This window comes from Acomys russatus, chromosome 16, assembly GCF_903995435.1.
Source record: "Acomys russatus chromosome 16, mAcoRus1.1, whole genome shotgun sequence".
NCBI classification, from domain to species: Eukaryota; Metazoa; Chordata; class Mammalia; order Rodentia; family Muridae; genus Acomys; species Acomys russatus.
The window spans coordinates 9,978,295-9,997,776 of record NC_067152.1 but is presented as its reverse complement, the minus strand read 5'-3'; the positions used below and the strand labels follow the sequence as shown (position 1 = coordinate 9,997,776).

The following is a 19,482-nucleotide window of genomic DNA, read 5'->3' as shown; positions in this document are numbered from 1 at the left end:
CCCCAGCAGTGAGCATGGGATGTTGGTCACGCAGGGTCCTTCCTCCATCTACGCAAGGTCCCTCCCCTTCCACGTCCTCAGCCTGTCCAGGGCACCGAGGCCACCTCCAGAAGAGGCACCAATGGATATGAATTAAAGGACGTGACAATTGTCTCCCAGGCACAGCAAAGGGCTCCAGGATGAATGTTGGAGAGTCGTCTTTATTATTATTGGACAAGGAAATTCTCTCCCTTTTCCTTCTGCATGTGAGGCCGAGAGACAGCCTGTGACCATGAGAGAGGAGAAAAAGTCCACCTGGAAGTTAAGACAACAAAAGGGAAGGGGGGAGGAGGGGACTGGCTGATCAGTAATTTTGTAATCCCTGCATCGAACCACACCTGACTGGTTTGTCCCCAACTTCATTGCATGAGTCGGTACACTTCCTTCAAGCAGGAGCCAGTAAGACCAGGTTGTCTGCCACTTAAAATACAGCCCACCATCTCTCTGCTTCCAAGAAGGGTTACCCGCTAACCCTTCTGTCCAGCTGGCCGTTGCTTTCTGCCTTAGGAGGCAGTGCCATCCGCTTTATACTATCCCTGTGTGGGTTTTGTTGTTGTTGTTTGTTTGTTTCTTTTGTTTTGTTTTGTTTTGTTTTCAAGACAGGGTCTCTATGTAACCTTGGCTGTCCTGGACTCACTTTGTAGACCAGGCTGGCCTCAAACTCATAGCAATCCTCCTGCCTCTGCCTCCTGACTGCTGGGATTAAAGGCGTGTACCCACCCACCACGCCCGGCTCCCTGTATGTTTTGATAAGGTACCAGCTCAAACCCCTCCTAGCCTTGTTTTGCCTTTGATGCCGTCATTCCAGCAGCAGGGTCAGTATGTGGTACGTACAAAATTTCATCCAAACACTCTATGAACGGACACCTCTCTGTACCTCTCTGCCCTCTCGACTCGCCCTGCTTACCTAAGTTTGTCGCTGCGCCCAGATAGGTTTGTGAGTCCGAGGAGGGCCTCATAGTTCTGAAGGCCGTCCCTTTGTGTGTCCAGGAGACTCACGAGGGGCCGCACCACCTCATACACCTGCGGGGAATACACGGTTCAGGTGAGATGCCAGTATTTCCCCGTGTCTTGCATCTGGAGCTTTATGTTTCCAAAGCCCTTTCTTTCCCACTCTATCTGGTTTATTCTGGGATCCTGGGAGGTCGGGTTGCTCCCTTTCACTGTGCAGGTGAGAAGGCTAAATTTCTGGTAGGACAACCATGCTCATGAGAGGTAGGGCAGGCCTGGTCTCCAGGTGCCTCTGATTCATTATCCTCCTTGGGACAGCACCACAACCCTCTCCTAGCAGAGGAGATGAGGGGACATGCCCCTAAGAGCAATGATGGCACCCTCATTCCCGTTCACCCCCCCATTCTCCCCCCATCCCTTGCTTCTCAAATACCCACCCGCTCCCCAGGGAAGGCAATGTCCGGATTGGAAACCGCAGCAATCTTGGCTAGCCCATGGGCCGCCTTCACCTTGCCCACGTCTGTGCCCTCCAAAGCCAGGGGGATCAGGGCCTGCAAGAGAGAGAGAGAGCAGTCACTAGCCAGCAACAGACATCCAGAGGCCTCTTCCTCCTCTGGCTCCAGTTGTCCTCTGTCTGTCCGTCCATCCATTCATCTGTCTCATCAGAGATTCGGAGCATAAACAGCTTCAGAACATTGCTCCTGGAGCCAGGTGTGGTGGTGCATGCCTTTAATCCCAGCACTCGGGAGGCAGAGGCAGGTGGATCGCTGTGAGTTCAAGGCTAGCCTGGTCTACAGAGTGAGACTAGGACAGCCAAGGCTACACAGAGAAACCTCGTCTTGAAAAAAAAAAAAAAAACATTGCTCCTATCTAGACAAAGTACCAAAGACTCAAAGACTCCTGTGTGCAAGGCTTGGCTTCCAGCTATCAGTGGATGGGGAAGAGGCTGGACCCTGGAGAGCTCTGAGCTAATCTGCAGATTAACCCATTGATGACCTCACTGCTGAAGGCGCTATTGGGAGGAAAGGCGTGGTGAGAAGGAATACATCGCTGGAGCATGACTTTAAGGGTTGTATCCTGTTTCCCTCCTGCCCTCTCTCCTTTCTCCCTCCTTTCTTCTTTCCCTCTCTTTCCTCCCACTTGGTCCTGACTCACGAAACCAGCAACTTTGCTTGGCTTCACACTCAGCCGCCAAGAGGCTCTGCCTCACTGCTGAGCCACAGTGAGCCCATCGGGAAAGGGAACCCCTGAGAACATGAACCCAAATCAATCAATCTTTCTTCCTCTGAAGTTATCTCAGACATCCGCCACAGAGGCAAAGTCTGACCAACCCAAACACCACATAAAACAATTAAATACTTGTCAAGGATTCACCGCCCTGGCTCCCAGTGACTACCAGAGTCCCTACCTTCACTCCTCCCTCAGTTTTGGAAAAAATAATCAATAGCTTGACTTTTTTTTTTTTTTTTTTTTTTTTGGTTTTTTCGAGGCAGGGTTTCTCTGTGTAGCCTTGGCCATCCTGGACTCCCTTTGTAGACCAGGCTGGCCTCGAACTCACAGCGATCCGCCTGCCTCTGCCTCCCGAGTGCTGGGATTAAAGGCGTGTGCCACCACGCCCGGCTTCAATAGGTTGACTTTTATTAGGTGTTGTAGCACAGGGCAAAACTCTCAGCACGCAGGAAGATTACAACAATTTCAAGTCCAGCCTGGATTACATACACGGTAATAACTTGGCTAACCAGGGCTACATGGTGAGACCCTGTCTTGAGTGATGATGATGATAGTAGCTATGGTTTTTTGGTTTGTTTGTTTGTTTGTTTGTTTTTTACACTTTGCCCGGGCTAAGTATAATCCTACCAGCCACCATTTATGGAGCAGCTACTGTGAATAGAGTGTACCTAATCTATTTCTCACAGCGTTCTGAAAAGTGAGACTATGATTCTTCTTCTCCATTTTGCATAGTAAGAAATTACAGTTCAGAGAGAGCACCGTGCCCAAGTTCGCACAGCTAAAAAGAAGTAGAGCAAACTCGCACTGCAAGAGAAGTCTTGACACAGACAGACACACACATAGACACAGAGACAGACACACACACAGACACACACAGACACAGACAGACAGACAGACAGACACACTCTTCTAGGACAGCAAGGAGCTCATCTTGCCTAATTACCTTGCCACCACCTTGAGCTACAATGGCGCCCCGGTCCTTCGGGTTGTCACAGAGTGCCAGGAACACCCTGCAGTGCCAACGATAAGGGAGAATGAATATTCGCTGTTCCTGTACCGAATTCCCAAGAATCACACCCAAGCCAGTCAGAACCAGGAAACCCAGCACAACAGCAGAAGCCTAGAAAGGCCGGCTGCTGCCTTTCCCTGCATTTGGCTGGCTCCTTTTCTTCCTTCATAACTCTGTTGAGTTATCACTGCTACCAGGAGGCGATACCAGGACTTCCTGGAAGCCCATTCACCTGGATGCCTTTCTAGTCCGGGTGGTTGGGACTTATTTATTGCCTGGACCCTAGCCAGCCCTCTGGCTTACCCTCCGTCTTTGAGGAAAAGGTGATTAAAGGGGCGGAGGTCACCTTCTGATGCAAATTATCAACTGTAGTGACCTCTTCTCCATATCCTTCATCGCTGGCTTAGCCTCAAACATTCTAACCCCTCCACCCAGCCTCCCGCCTTCCAGTCTCCCTGCCCCCACCCTGGTTGCACCTGGCCAGCAGCTCCTTTGTCTGGTCCGTGAGGATAGCATTGTCTGCCTTCACCATGCAGGCCAGGGCAGATATGACACCTGCCTTCAGGAGCCGTTTCACCCGCATGTCTACGAAGTCCTTCTTGTCCTGGAGGGGACGAATGGATGGACATGAGGAAGGGACCAGTTGTCAGTCAGCGCCAGGTAGAGTCATTGGGACAGATCATCAGAGTGGGGGAGTGGACAGGACAGGGGCATGGTGCATAGTAAGGGCTGCGGATAGAGCTCAGTGGTAGCATCTGCCTAGCATGCACGAGACACTGAGTCCATATCATAAAGAAATGAAATGCCCTATATCATAAAGAAATGAAAATAGCTAGGCCGGTATGGACACACACCTTTAATCCCAGCACTTGGGAGGCAAAGGCAGGTGGATCGCTGTGAGTTGGAAGCTAGCCTGGTCTACAAATCGAGTCCAGGGCAGCCAGGGCTACCCAGAGAAACCCTGTCTTGAAAAACAAAACAAGGGGCTGGAGAGATGGCTCAGAGGTTAAGAGCACCGATTGCTTTTCCAGAGGTCCTGAGTTCAATTCCCAGCAATAGATGGTGGCTCACAACCATCTATAATGTGATCTGATGCCCTCTTCTGGCCTGAGGTGTACATGTAGACCACTGTATAAATAATCAATAAATCTTTTTTAAAAAAGAAAGAAAAGAAACACAAAACAAAGAAGAAGAAGAAGAAGAAGAAGAAGAGAAGAAGAAGAAGAAGAAGAAGAAGAAGAAGAAGAAAGAAAGAAAGAAAAGAAATGAAAACCATTAAGAGAATGAGCTGGCAACGTGAGTATCTTCCCAATGTCTGCCACAAAGCGACACTCAGATTCTGATTGTTAACTATAGAGGATAGAAAGAAAAAAGGATTCTCTGTAACACAAGAAACTGCCAGCAGTGGTCCTGTGGCAATGACGTCACTGCGTGGCTAAGTCCTCTCTACTGCCCACCGTTCCATTCGGCAGCATAGATATGACTTTTATCATTTCCTAAAAGTCAAAGGATCTCACTAGCTGGGAGTGTTTTTCCATATTCATTCAAATGCAAATGACATGCAAATATATTCTTGCATAGGGTTCATCTCCATACCTACCCTTGTATTATAGGTTTTTTGTGACATTTGGCCGTAGGAACCTCTGCTCCTACTTGTCATTCATATCCCTGAGTCCAGATATGCCAGAAAATCAAACGTTTATTATTTGAAAGCATGAAATAAAACGTAAGTGTCCATGAAATCAGCAACAAATGTTGCAAAACATTCGGTTAGGTCTATTTAATCAGATTCAAAATCGTCAGCCATCCCCGCCCCACAACAGTCAGAAAATTAAAAGTCAGACATCATGAGCGCCACCTAGTGGTGAAACACTACTATTGTCATAGTCAAACGGCACAGCTCCTCGTCCGAGCTTCCGGGTACCCACCTTGGGGTGCTCCTCTGGCACATGCTGCTTGGAGAACTTGGCCAGCTGCACCAGCTCAGGGACGACCTCCTTGACATCGTAACTGTTGGTGCAGTTTACCAGGGTGTTGGCCACTGAGTACAGGATGGTCTTGTCACTGGTCTGGAGGCCCCAGGTTAGGAAAAAATCAGAGAGGAGTCACTGGTGGTCTGTCAGTGGAAGCCTCTAAGCTGATCCTAGTGAACCCCCTCCCACACTACCCGGAGAGGCCCGGCACTGTCTAAACTCTCTCAGGATCTCGCTGCCTAGACATGTTGTCCTGTCATCTCGCCAAGACAGAGTTATGAATCCTACAACCAGGCAAGATGAGGGCCACTCAATGAAAGAGCCAACGCAGCTTCACTGGGGAGGGGGCAGCCAGCAGAGCCCTGAGCACCAGGGCTGCGCACCCTTTCCTCTGGACCACTCTTGCCTTGGCCAACTCGAACATGGCCTGCAGGGCAGGGATGTCCTGGACAAAGTCATCCTTCACATCAGCATCCAGCGTGAGGTAGGCCAGGCCCTCCACAGCCCAGCGCCGTGTCCGGGTGTCTATGGCAGTGTTGCAGAGCCACCTGGAAGTGGAGAAGTGGAGAAACCGCTGGGGAGGGAGCTAGGGCTCTGGCAAAGAGTGACTCGGGTTCAGGATAGCAGGTATCCAGTGAAGGGTCTCTTCCCACCTGATGTCACGGAAGCACACCCCTCTAGAAGCCCCCCATAGAGACCCATGAGGAAGTAGAGGGTCCAGGAGACATAACTCTTACTTTCGACACTGCTTGGCTAGCTTCTCCGTTGACCCTTCAGCAAACTGTCTGAGGCCATAGTCTGAACCCCCAGCTGAGCCAAGTTTGCAGAGCCCCTGTGGAGAAGGGATAAGAAGAATCAGCTGCCAGACCGTGGTGACACACGCCTTTAATCCCAGCATTCGGGAGGCAGAGGCAGGTGGATCGCTGTGAGTTCGCCAGCCTGGTCTACAAAGTGAGTCCAGGACAGCCAAGGCTACACAGAAAAACCCTGTCTCAAAAAAAAAAAAAAAATTGACATTAGTCGGGCGTGGTGGCTCACGGCTTTAATCCCAGCACTCAGGGGGCAGAGGCAGGTAGATTGCTGTGAGTTTGAGGCCAGCCTGGTCTACAAAGTGAGTCTAGGACAGCCAAGGCTACACAGAGAATCCCTGTCTTAAAAAAAAAAAAAAAAAGACACATACATGCCCAAGGATGGGGTCGTATCTCCTTCATCCCAGCACCTCTAGCACTCAGTACCCAGTCCACTCACCACCAGGGTGCGTATCTTAATCTTCTCATTCTTCGTGGTCTTGTAGATCTGCTTGAGAAGGGACACTCCGTTGGTGATGATGAAGGTGGCGCGGCTGAGCTTGGTGGAGGCGTGGATGAGAGCCTCCACAGCCACCAGCTGGTCTGCCTCACGCTCCGAGCCACACAGGGCCACCATCATCTCCATCACACCTTTCATGCCCAGCAGCTGATTGCCCAGGTCAAAGGGCCCCTGCAGGATCCCCGACACCGTCTGGATGGCATTTACATTCTTGTCCATGTCTTGGGGATCAAACTTGCCCCTAAAACAGAGGGCAAGAGTGACCAAGAGAATCAGCCCAAGGGGGTGAAAAGAATAGATGTAGGGGGGAGATTTAAATTTGCCTCCACTCATGAGCTACGTTGACATTGGGCACTTCACTGAACCATTCTGAGTGTCAGCCTTTTGGCCTATAAACACAGAGCATATTTGCTGTTGTTTTTGAAGGATAAATGACATCGCAGCTAGTCACGAGGTATGTCCCCCTGGAAGCACACTCTGGCTTTGGGGGTCAACCAAATTTATTGGGTAGAGAAGGAAGCAGCGCTGAGAGATGGTGCACTGTCCTGCAATGCAGTCACCCCCAAAATTTCTCCCTTGATGAGCTTTGAGCTGGGGTGCCTTAGAGGGTCACTTCAAATTGGGGTGAGTGACAAGTCACTAGATACTGGTTACGCTGCGAAGGGTGAGACGGCCCCCTGAGCTGGGGCAGGGCCAAGAAAAGACCCTGTCAGCCAAAAGATGGCTGTCAGCCAACAGCTCCAGCTTTCCCAACCTCGGAGGGGACAGTACATAGTCACAGCCACAGACAGGCCCAGTGAGGCACCTGACAAGTGCCCTTGGTCAAGTGATTTGGGACATCATGAGTTGAGGCAGTGGGGGGAGCACCCAAAAGTAGGGGTGAAAGCCAGGCATGGTGGCAGCACTTGGGAGACAGAGGCAGGAGGATCACTGTGAATTCAAGGCTAGCCTGGTCTACAAAAGTGAGTCCAGGATAGCCCAGACTGTTACACAGAGAAACCCTGTTTCGAAAAACCAACCAAGTAAACAAACAAAAAAGTAGGGATGAAATAATCAGCCCTGGCACTTGATCTTTCCTAGTTTGAGGCAGCCTGATCTACATAGAGAGTTTTAGGCCAGTAGGTGGCGCGTAGTGAGACCTTTTCTAAACAAAAGCAAAATAAATGTAGGTTTCTTCCCTGGCTTTATAAGAGCAGCGGGTCACCCTAGGAGGACAGAAAGGACATAGAGGAAAAGTCTTCACCCACCTAGGTCCCATCTAGGGTGCAGCTTCCTAAGCCACACCCCAGGTTGTGAGACATGAATAGTGTTCCAGAAATCTGGACAATGTACACATTGGGGGATCACTGGAATTAACAAACAGCTGTTTCAAAGTAGTGGGTGGGGGGAGCATGTAAGGGGAGAAAGAGACTCTTCAGTAGCTGATGGAGCAGACCACATGGGGGATCTACAGTTCTCCACCAGCTGATGGAATGGTCCACATCTACAGTTCTCCACCAGCTGATGGAGTAGGTCCACATCTACAGTTCTCTACCAGCTGATGGAGTAGGTCCACATCTACAGTTCTCCACCAGCTGATGGAGTGGTCCACGTCTACAGTTCTCCACCAGCTGATGGAGTAGGTCCACATCTACAGTTCTCCACCAGCTGATGGAGTGGTCCACATCTACAGTTCTCCACCAGCTGATGGAGTAGGTCCACATCTACAGTTCTCCACCAGCTGATGGAGTGGTCCACATCTACAGTTCTCCACCAGCTGATAGAGTGGTCCACATCTACAGTTCTCCACCAGCTGATGGAGTGGTCCACGTCTACAGTTCTCCACCAGCTGATGGAGTGGTCCACATCTACAGTTCTCCACCAGCTGATGGAGTGGTCCACATCTACAGTTCTCCACCAGCTGATGGAGTGGTCCACATCTACAGTTCTCCACCAGCTGATGGAGTGGTCCACATCTACAGTTCTCCACCAGCTGATGGAGTGGTCCACATCTACAGTTCTCCACCAGCTGATGGAGTGGTCCACGTCTACAGTTCTCCACCAGCTGATGGAGTGGTCCACATCTACAGTTCTCCACCAGCAGCCAGCACCAGTGCATTGCCATGTGAGTAGAACCTCCTAGAAGCATCTTCTAAACCCCAACCAAACCATCAAGCCATCAGTCTTGATGTCATCAAGCATGGCTAACAGCCCAGGCCAGGGTGACTGTGACTTGATGGGAGGCCCCAAGCCACACTCGCACAGTGTATATACACAGGTCCCAAATACCCATCCAACTGAGGGGTAATAAATTGCCATTATTTCTGTAAGTTACTGAAGGTGGGCGTGACCGGCTACACAGCCGTAGGTGGCTATTGTCTCTTCCGGGGAACTCACGTGATATACTCCTCGCAGATCTTGCGGAAGTGGTCGCGCTCCGGGTCACAGCGCAGGTCATCGTACAGCTTGTTGATGAGGATGGAGGCCAGCATGCGGGTGTTGTCAGTCAGTGGCAGGCAGGAGGGCAGGTCCGGAACCTGCCCCACCACCTTCAGGATCTTCCTCAGACCTAAGAGGTGACAATAGCAAGTGATATTCCTGAGGGTCTCTGTCCCCCTCAAAAATGTCTCACCGCCTGCTCCCCACCAGCTATGGCTTTAGACAGTACACAGCCTCTCCAGAGTTCAGAGTACTGGTGGGGAGACAAGAGGCCCTTGCCTTTTGTGTGACTCTGGCCCCGTGGAGGAAGCCACCTGTTGCGTGGCCGATATTCTACCATACTTAAACTCAGCAGTAGTAGATCTCACTTCGTGGGTTGTATCTGAACTTCCTCATATACGACTTCATACTGTCTTTTCCTCAGGCCTCAGTATCCTCAGTATTTCATTTACAAAAGTGAAAAAAGCCACAACATATTTATAGACTTGAGGACTTGGTCAGATAATGCACAGAAATGGCCCAGCTCCCACCCGGAAGCGTAATCGCTCTTCAAACATCTACCATTTCCTTAGGAGGTTTATCATCATCTCTTCTCGTTTCCTTACTGGAGAAGCTTCAGTGGCTTCCTCCGCCAGACTAAATTCAAGATTCACGTGTTCTCTGAGTAAGTAGATTAGTAATCGAGCCCCGTATCTGTCCTGCCTTTAACACGGTGTGGCATGGGGGCACGTAAACATGACAGGAATGGGTACTGAGTGCTAACGATGCCAGTGAGGCAACCGGATGTGGACAGAGCTCAGGGCAGGGAGTACTTCCTTTGCATATGAAAGGCCCAACATGCCTACAAACAGAGACCCTCAGGATCCCCTTATCAGGCCAATAATGTATGGGGATGGCTCCTGGGGAGAGGGATGGAGGCAGAGCTCCAGAATCATCAGGTGCTGGGTGCTGCCTTCCCAGAGGCCTGGCATGTCTGTCATCCCTGAAGCTCTGACCTTCCTCAGTTAGGGGTGGGTTTGCATTTTGCTTCATTGAAAAAGAGACTTCATGATATGACATGATTAATTACATCACTGTCAGTGATTGTCTCGATCTGGGGCTCTCTCCTTTCCAGTGAGGTCAAAGGTCTCGGTGAGGGATGAGGATGGGAAGAGTAGAAAGTTCCCCATCTCTGATCACATGGCTAGCTTCCCTGAAACTTCCTTTTGCTCCTTCTAAACTTCTCGCAGGCACCCCAGCCACTAGTCTCATCAGCATATAAAAGACGCTTACTGAAAATCAGAACAGTTTTATGAGTTACATGTCATAACTCATAGAGGGTGTAGAGGCTAAACACATATTTATTATTATGTCACAAACTCATATACCAAAAGGGTTCTGATGTAAGTAAGGGAGGGCCTGGTGAGCTAACCCAGACACTGAAACCTGGTTGGCAACACACACACACACACACACACACACACACACACACACACACACCTCAGTGCACCTGCTCCACTATCCCAAATTCACTTCTTACTTTGCCCTTCCATCTTACCTATGGACCCCTCTCACTTCTCTCCTGTGAGAATACCCAGGACATCCCCCCTTGTCAGTCTGTGCCTCCTCCTAAGCCAGGAGCTTACTTTGGGTTTGAGTCTCTTGAAACACCCTCACTGGCCCTGTCCAAATTACACACATGCATCATGATGCAGCTTTGCACTGGTCTTACTGGGATTTCTAAATGCACTTGGTTTTCACGTGAGTGATATTCAGGTTAGTGCCTTCCAACCAAGGAGGAGAATAAGAAATGTTCCCCCCCTCCACACACACACACACACTTTCCCCATCCCATAAACTACATAGTTCATCCCAGTGCGGAGCAGGGTCAGCACTGCTTGGCTCTCAGAACATATGCAGAGACCAGAACTGGGGTAGGGGGTGCATGGCAGAGGTCCTTAAGCACTGGGGTCAAGCCTTAAAATCTAAGTACTTGCATATGCACTGTGCTGGGTGGGTGTGTGGGGCTGTGTTATCTAATGGAAGTTGACTTGGGTTTTCTAGAACAAGGCCTGGGCTGTATGTCATAAAACCCTGTGGGAGAATTAACCATGGCAGATTCCAACGCCACAGGTGTGGTTCCTACACAGATGGAGTTGATTCGGGAGACAACACACGCCCACGTGGACTTAGTGACTAGCTGCTAGGTAGAGCATTTTCACTTTGCTTGCTATAAAGCACGTGTGAGATCATCTTCTCCCCTTTGGAAGGCATTCAGTGTTTTAGCAAGCATGAGACATCAGGCATGCTACCCCATGGTTGGTAGAGTCCTGTTTGTTACCAACACTCAACCCTGTCTTTTAGGTGGCTCTATTCAATGTCTTGGGATGCTACCCATTTCTGGGTATGTCCTTGCCCTTAAGTCAGAGCCTTGACCTACCCACTTCATCGAGCCCACAGGGATCCTAATGTGTTTAATGCCTGTCTTCAGTTGACAGAAGACAGTCTCCAGACAACATCCTCCCTCTTCTCTCTATACCAAGACTGGTCCCTGAGCCTACCCTCCCAGCATGACCAAACCTCAAGCCCCTCTCCTCGCCCCATCTCACCGTTATCTACAACATAGATGGTGCGTGAGTTGTCGTGAATGGACAGGTCCTTCCTGGGGACGTTCTTATTGAGCAGGTTCAGTGCCTGGTCTCTGCCCTGCCCGGACACCTTCTTACTGACCAGCATGTCCAGCAGGTGGCTGGTGATCTGCTTCAGGTCCTTCTTGGTGTCTGAAGAACAAAGGAGAAGAGCAAATAGAGAGGACCATGAATGGCAGAAACTTCTAGAAGGATTCTGGAAGGCCTGAACCCACTGTTTTCTGAGTGTTACAGTTTGAATAGGAAACATCCTCCTGACAGGCTACTATGTGGGATGCTTATCGCTTGATGGTGCTATGGGGCGGTGGGAGGGTTGGAGTCTGGAACCTGTAGGAGATGGAGTCTGATTGAAGGAAGGCAGTTACTCCAGGCAGATCCTTGAGAGCTGTTTGTTCCAGATAATGCCTCCCATCTCTCTCCTTCCTTCCTTCTATTCTTCCTCCTCCTTCCCCTCTTCTACTTCCTCTTCCTTTCCCCCACTCCTCTTCTAGTACACCATGAGGTGAGCGACCTCCTCCTCTGTCTGCTCCCACAGCATGATGTCTGAAACAACCACTGGATAAACCCTCTGAGCATGCAAGCAAAATAGATCCTTCCTGAAGCTGTTGTCCGGTGTGAAGACCTTGGTCATTCAAAAGTAACTGGTACAGGGCACATGTGAGTTTCCCAAGACAGTATTATCCACCTCACACCTCCTCCTCACAAAAGCAAAGAAATCCCCAAGCAACAGACCCCCAAGGGTCACTCTGGCCATCAAACACTGTCTCCTCCAATAGCCCCTCTGTCTTCAAACAGCCCCTGTTCTTGGAAAGCCCCCACCCCCATTGCCAGGCAATGACTGGAGTAATCCAGGGACACTTTGTATGGTTTTAGTAAACTATTTTGTTTTGTTTTGTTTTGTTTTGTTTTTCGAGACAAGGTTTCTCTATGTAACTGTGGCCATGCTGGAACTTAAAACCAGGCTGGACTTGAACTCAGATTCACCTGCCTCTGCCTCCTGAGTGCCAGTGCATGTGCCACCACCAGCCAGCTAATAATCTCTTTTAGAAAAGATTTATTTATGCCGGGCGTGGTGGTGCATGCCATTAATCCCAGCACTTGGGAGGTAGAGGCAGGCGGATTGCTGTGAGTTCAAGGCCAGCCTGGCCCACAAAGAGAGTCTAGGACAGCCAAAGCTACACAGAGAAACCCTGTCTCGAAAAACCAAAATTTATTTATTTAACGTATGAATGCTCTATCTGCATGTACACCTGCAGGCCGGAAGAAGGCACCAGATCACATTATAGATGGTTGTGAGCCACCATGTGGTTGCTGGGAATTGAACTCAGGACCTTTGGAAGAGCAGACAGTGCTCTTAACCTCTGAGCCATCTCTCCAGCCCTAAAAGTTTTTTGTTTTGTTCTTTGAAACAGGGTTTCTCTGTATAGCCCTGGCTATCTTGGACTTACTCTGTAGACCAGGCTGGCCTCGAACTCACAGTGATCCACCCACCTCTGTCTCCCAAGTGCTGGGATTACAGGCATGCACCACACCCCCCACTTGCTAAACTTATTTTTTAAATACCTTCCAGGGGGCTGGAGAGATGGATCAGTGCTTAAAAGAATTGCCTGTCCTTACAGAGGACCCGGGGGCTTGATTCTCAGCACCCACATGGTAGCTCACATCCATCTATAACTCTCCTTTCAAAGGATCCAATGTCCTAGAGTTGCCTTGTCCCTCTTCCCTGGGCTACGCTAAAGACTGGCTGCTGTGATGGAAAATGCCAGGCCATGAAAGAGTGCCAACTCAGAGGCACGACACCGCTTCCCTCCAGTAGTCTCTTAGTCTCTCTTCCTCGTTGTTCTTGTCACACGCCTGCCACTCTCAACACCCTTGGCAGTGAGGAGCAAATTTCTACCCTTTGGCCCCTGAACAAAGCCTTCCTTTTTCCTCAGGGCTCCTAAGAGCACAGCTTCAAGCTTCCGGGCTTGACTAGGATAACAAGAGTACAAACTACTGTTCCTCTCAGAAAGGATGAGGAGCCGGGCGGTGGTGGCACACTTGCCTTTAATCCCAGCACTCGGGAGGCAGAGGCAGGTGGATCGCTGTGAGTTCGAGGCCAGCCTGGTCTACAAAGCGAATCCAGGACAGCCAGGGCTACACAGAGAGACTCTGTCTCAAAACAAAAACAAAACAAAAAGCAGAGAGAGAGGGGGGACAATGAAGAAAGAGCCTCACTTTTCTTCACAGTCCTAGAACACCCACCCATCTCTATGATTTTGTCCCCAAAAAATTAATTACAGCTGCAAACACAGATGAAACTAAAGAATGGAATGTTGGGGTGTAAAAATTTTAAGTCACATCAATATCCGGTAACACAGATTGTTGATGACTTGTGGTATCTACATTTATGGAACTATCATCAACTTGTTTATAATACAGTTTTTTGATCCTGACAGCTAATCAAGAACTTATGAAATAATGTTTAGGACTTCTATGTGCTGGAAGAAAACTAAGAGTTTTTTGGTTTTTTTTGGTTTTTGGTTTTGGTTTTTTGGTGTGTGTGTGTGTGTGTGTGTGTGTGTGTGTGTGTGTGTGTGTTGAAAACGAATCAAAAATAAAAATAAATAAAATAAAATGAAGGCCGAGCATGGTGGCACATGCCTTTAATCTCAGCACTCGGGAGGCAGAGGTTGGTGGATCGTTGTGAGTTCGAGGCCAGCCTGGTCTACAAAGTGAGTCCAGGAAAGCCAGGGCTACACAGAGAGACCCTGTCTTGAAAAACCAAAAATAAATAAAGAAAAGAAAAGAAAAAGAAAACAAATCAAACGTAAACGAGACATTCCTTTAATCCCAGGACTCAAGAAATAGTGCCAGGTGCATCTCTGTGTGTTCAAGACCAGCCTGGTCTACATAGTAAATTCCAGGACGGCTGGGGATATATAGTGAAACCTCAACCCCACAAAAAGAAAAGAAATATAAAAGTAATTATTAAAAATATTGGAATACCCAGGCGTGGTGGCATTCACCTGTAATCCCAGCACTTGGGAAGCAGAGGCAGGCAGATCTCTGTGAGTTCGAGGCCAGCCTGGTGTACAAAGAGAGTTCCAGTATAGCCAAGGCTACACAGAGAAACCCCGTCTCAAAAAAAAAAAAAAAAAAAAGAATGCTTTCTCTTAAAAAAAAAAATTGGAATAATTTTAAGACTATCAAATGGGCTTGGCTTGGTGGTGCACACCTGTAATCCCAGTACTTGGAAGACTCAGAGTGGAGGAGGGGAAGTTCAAGGCCAGCATAGACTACATAGAGAGACCCTGTGTAAAAAGAAAGAATGATATTAAATGGTGTATGTGTGTGTCAGTTATTTTCCTCACAACTGGTTCAGTACACCTTGCTAGGAATCTGGGGAAGAAAAGCTACATTTGGTTCCTGCTGGAAAGGGCGTTGAAAAAGTGGCTCATAGCTGTGGCCTTGGAAGCATGGGGCTACTTGCTCTTATCTGAGTGGATCGGAATACATAGATCAGAGAGACAGAGAGACAGCTGGAATCCTTTGACCCACTTCCTTCACTGAGGCCCTCCTGAAGGTTCCATAACTTCCTAAAAACAGCTCCACCAACTGGAGACCAGGTATGGAAACACACAATCCTGTGGGGGACATCACACACTCCAAGCACAAGGCAGGTAACATTGATCTCACTCAGGAAGACAGTTTAAAAATACCTGTAGCAGAATTCTTTTTTTTTTTCAAGACAGGGTTTCTCTGTGTAACCAGGCTGACCTGGAACACACTCTGTACACCAGACTGGCCTTGAACTCAGAGGCCCACCTGCCTCTGCGTCCTGAGTGCTGGGATTAAAGGTGCATACCACCACTGCCTGGCTCAGAATTCTAATTTTTAATTGATACTTATATAAATATATTTACAAGGATAAGAAAATATGGGAGGCTCTGGTGATTCTCTGATTGAGTTTGGGTTTTGTTTAGGAGAACATTTTTTCCTCACAGATTTCTGTGTCTTCCCAAGTCACCCCACTGAGCTTCTGTTACACTATAAGATACAATTAACATAAAATTTACCATTTTAACTATTTTTAAGTATAAAATTGAGTGGCATTGAACACAGTCACACTGATATAGCCATTGCTACCATAGCGCCTTCCAGGATGAAAAGCTGACAACTCCATACTCCGTAGCTTATGCCACTTTCCTTTTTTATAACCTCAACATACATACTAAAATCAAACCAGGCCACCTCTGCACGCAGGAGATGCCAACACAAGGTGGTGACTGGCTTTGTCTTTTTTTTTTTAAGATGTATTATTTATTTATTATCAGGTATACAGTATTCTGCCTGCATGTACACCTACAGACCAGAAGAGGGCATCAGATCACATTATAGATGCTTGTGAGCCACCATGTGGTTGCTGGGAATTGAACTCAGGATCTCTGGAAGAGCAATCAGTGCCCTTAACCTCTGAGCCATCTCTCCAGCCCCAGACTGGCTCTGTCTTGAAGTCCACTTGATCCAGAACAGAAAAATATCTCCTACCTAGAACCAAGGCCTCCTCCTTCCCTCGATGCTCTCTCTTGTCCTCCCCAGACAGGGAGTCGATGATGGCTTGGAGCAGGTTGCAGACAGCCAGGGCTATCTCTTCATTCTCCGTGGCCATGAGGCTGCAGATTCTCTCTATGCGGACTGTGTGCAGGATGGCTGTGGCCTACGCCCCAGAAGGAACAGACAGAGTCAGCCACCCTGCCCCTCTCTTCTGTCTGGCACCCAGGTTAAGAAGTGGGTGGTAGGCTGGGCATGGTGGCATGCACCTTTAATCCCAGCATTCGGGAGGCAGAGGCAGGTGGATTGCTGTGAGTTCGAGGCCAGCCTGGTCTACAAAGTGAGTTCCAGGACAGCCAAGGCTATACAGAGAAACCCTGTCTCAAAAAACAAAAAAACAAAAAACAAACAAACAAAAAAAGTGGGTGGTGACCACCCTGTCCACTTAATGCAATAAGGAACTTGGGGTGGCGGGGGATGGAGGGGGGAGGAGGCGGGGACCCACAGGCTGGGAAACCTCCCCCAGGCGACTCTGAGCTATGTCACCCCATACTGGAGTCCTGAGGGCATTGAGTCCGTGCATGTGCAGGACTTCACTGAGATCTAAGTGTAGACGATACACTGAACTCAAAGGCTGAATATGAAGAAACACACATTATTGCGTTCAGCTCTTCCTGCAATCCCCTATCAACACCACCTTTGCTTAGTCGAGCCCACTTCCAGCTTTCAGAGAAACAGCCTGTAGCACTCTGGAGCCATAATTCATAGGACCCAGGCTGAGAGGCAGGGGACCCTCTAGGCTCTGTCTCAAGTTCTAGTCATGCCAGCCACAGCCCTGACCACGTGCCACCCTCTGCCTCCTTGGACCAGCTGCCATCCACACCACCTAGCCCACTCCCCAGGCCCTTACCCTGGCTCTGTGGCCGCTGCACATGCCGGACAGGGTCCGCACGGCAGCTAGCACCAGCTCGGGCCGCTTAGTGTCCATAAGCTGCAGCAGCAGGCCAACCCCGTTGCTCTGGAAGATCCTTTCAGCCCCGGCTTCCTCGCGGCCCAGGACAATGAGGTTGTTGGCAGCCTGAGAGAGAAGCGACAAAGGCTGTCAGGAAGCCAGATGGAGGCCTTGCCCATGAACCCAGTGCAGGGGCCAGTGCACCGTCTGTATCTGCAGTACCTTGCTGTACTCTCTCCTCCTACAGACCTACTCCTGGAAACAGCCCAAGACCATAATTAAAAAAAAAAAAAAAATCAAAGCAACTGGTATAAGGACCAACTTGAGAAAATATGCCACAGCCAGTGAGGCCGCAGATACAACAAAGTCACATGAAACGATGCCGACAGGTGGAATTGGGGTCATAGATTCACTCAGTGTGTGACGGTGTAAAAAAGAAAACCGTGTGCCTGCTACGGATGGATGGGAAAGGATGGAGAGCTGAAAATAGTTTACATGTTAAAGTCAGGTCCTTTTAACATGACTGCTGCCTGCTTTGTTTTCCTGTTATCCGTTCCGAGGGAATCTGAAGCTGTGAGGGGGTTCTCTGGAGGGTGGAAGATGGTGGGCGCAGAGTGTACTAAATAGGACTCGAAAGCCCAGGGGTTTGAGTTCAGGTCCTGCTACTGGGTCACTCCAGTCATAGCATCTCTGTGACGCGCCTTCCCCCCCTCCCCCCCAGGCTTCATCTTAAGAAAAATGAAGGCCGGGCGTGGTGCACACGCCTTTAATTCAGCACTTGGGAGGCAGAGGCTGGTGGATCAATGTGAGTTTGAGGCCAGCCTGGTCTACAAAATGAGTCCAGGACAGCCAAGACTACACAAAGAGACCCTGTCTCGGAAAAAAAAAAAAAAGAGGCAGTTGAGTCAAGGAACTAGGAAGTCACCAAGTCTTTCCTCACTCTGATGCCTTCCCACTTGAGATTTCAGCCTTAAAAGGCCTTCGGTGCAGAGAAGTAAGGGGCCAGAGAATCCACGGAGACAGGGACGGGAGTCGTCAGGGACACGGCCGAGAGTCAGGTAGATGTAACCTGAACGCTGCTAGCAGGTCAGGCTTTATCCATCACACCCCCTTAGGGCCTCAGAGAAGTTGTAAAACACGTTTTGTATCATGTGAACTCGTTGGTCACAAAACACCGTGGTTCCTCACAGGCATCGTCAACCAAATTTTTAATATAAATAAGTGCAAAACGTTTCAATGTTCACTCAAAGGCTGAAAAGACCACGAGAAAGAGCAAAAGATTTAGCTAAGATGACTGTTACCAGTAAATATTTCAATATCTTTAATACATCAGTGTAACTTTTAAAAATTTTTTTATTTGTTTTTATTTATGGTATATGAGTGCTTTTTCTGCAGAAGAGTGCTTCAGATCACATTATAGATGGTTGTGAGCCACCATATGGTTGCTGGGAATTGAACTCAGGACCTCTGGAAGAGCAGGTGGTGCTCTTAACCACTGAGCCATCTCTCCAGCCCCCAGTGTGACTTCTGTATATGGTAAATAAATGAGAAAAAACATTATTAGGATGTGTCAGTGTTTGTTTCTTGGGACCAAAATTATAGTGAGGCAAGTTAGGCATTCCCGGAAGGTGCAAAATCTAAGGACACAACAAAAAGCCCAGTATCCAATTAAGTAATGTTTAATGAAGTACTTTTTTTTTTTAATGAAGTACTTTTTAATCAAAATCAAGGCCAAAAATTTCAATGAGCAAAACATCTGATTTTAAACAAAGATATCATCTGACCCTGCTGTTCAACTTGCCACAGTGGCTTCACCCTAACCTTGGTCTTTCTAATGGTTAGTGCCAATTTATTTATTTATTTAAAGTTCTCTCTCTCTCTCTTTTTTTTTTTTAATGTATTTATTATTATGTATACAGTGCTCTGCCTGCATGTACACCTGCAGGCCAGAAGAGGGCACCAGATCTCATTATAGATGGTTGTGAGCCACCATGTGGTTGCTGGGAGTTGAACTCAGGACCTTTGGAAGAGTAGCCAGTGGTCTTAACCTCTGAGCCATCTCTCCAGCCCTAAAGTTCTTTTTTTTTTTTTTTTTTTTTTTTTTTTAACTATTTATTTATTACGGGAGAGGGGATATATATGTTAAAGACAACATGGTTCTCTCCCACTGTGGGAATCAAACTCAGGTTGTCAGGCACCTTTACCCACTGGCCATCTCACTGGCCATGTCAGGCAGCCTAGCCTGGCCTCAGAGGTCCCAGGTAGCAGAGGCTAGCCTTGAATGCCTGACCCTCTTCTACATTCTACATGTTGGGGTTAAAGGCCTATGCCTGGCTTAGACTTAATGCCCTTTACCTCTCTAGAAGGTTTGGAAGTCTTTCTAAGACACTCCCTTCTCCTTTTACAGAATTGTAGAAAATAAAAAATGCTGAAAAACGGAAA

The 19,482-nt window shown here is 48.6% G+C and overlaps 1 protein-coding gene across 1 annotated transcript in view; it reads right to left on the bottom strand.

The window, feature by feature from the left end:
- Unc45b (unc-45 myosin chaperone B) overlaps positions 1-19,482 on the bottom strand; it is a 29,553-nt gene that overhangs the window by 5,588 nt on the left and 4,483 nt on the right. Inside the window, exons 5-16 of the mRNA XM_051158135.1 lie at positions 16,999-17,166; positions 16,086-16,254; positions 11,517-11,687; positions 8,887-9,058; positions 6,451-6,751; positions 5,940-6,034; positions 5,603-5,750; positions 5,158-5,298; positions 3,706-3,833; positions 3,164-3,230; positions 1,428-1,541; positions 947-1,062 (exon numbers count right to left, since the gene is read on the bottom strand). Coding sequence (XP_051014092.1) covers positions 947-1,062; positions 1,428-1,541; positions 3,164-3,230; positions 3,706-3,833; positions 5,158-5,298; positions 5,603-5,750; positions 5,940-6,034; positions 6,451-6,751; positions 8,887-9,058; positions 11,517-11,687; positions 16,086-16,254; positions 16,999-17,166 — 1,790 coding nt within the window. The remainder of the gene's footprint in view (positions 1-946; positions 1,063-1,427; positions 1,542-3,163; positions 3,231-3,705; positions 3,834-5,157; positions 5,299-5,602; positions 5,751-5,939; positions 6,035-6,450; positions 6,752-8,886; positions 9,059-11,516; positions 11,688-16,085; positions 16,255-16,998; positions 17,167-19,482) is intronic.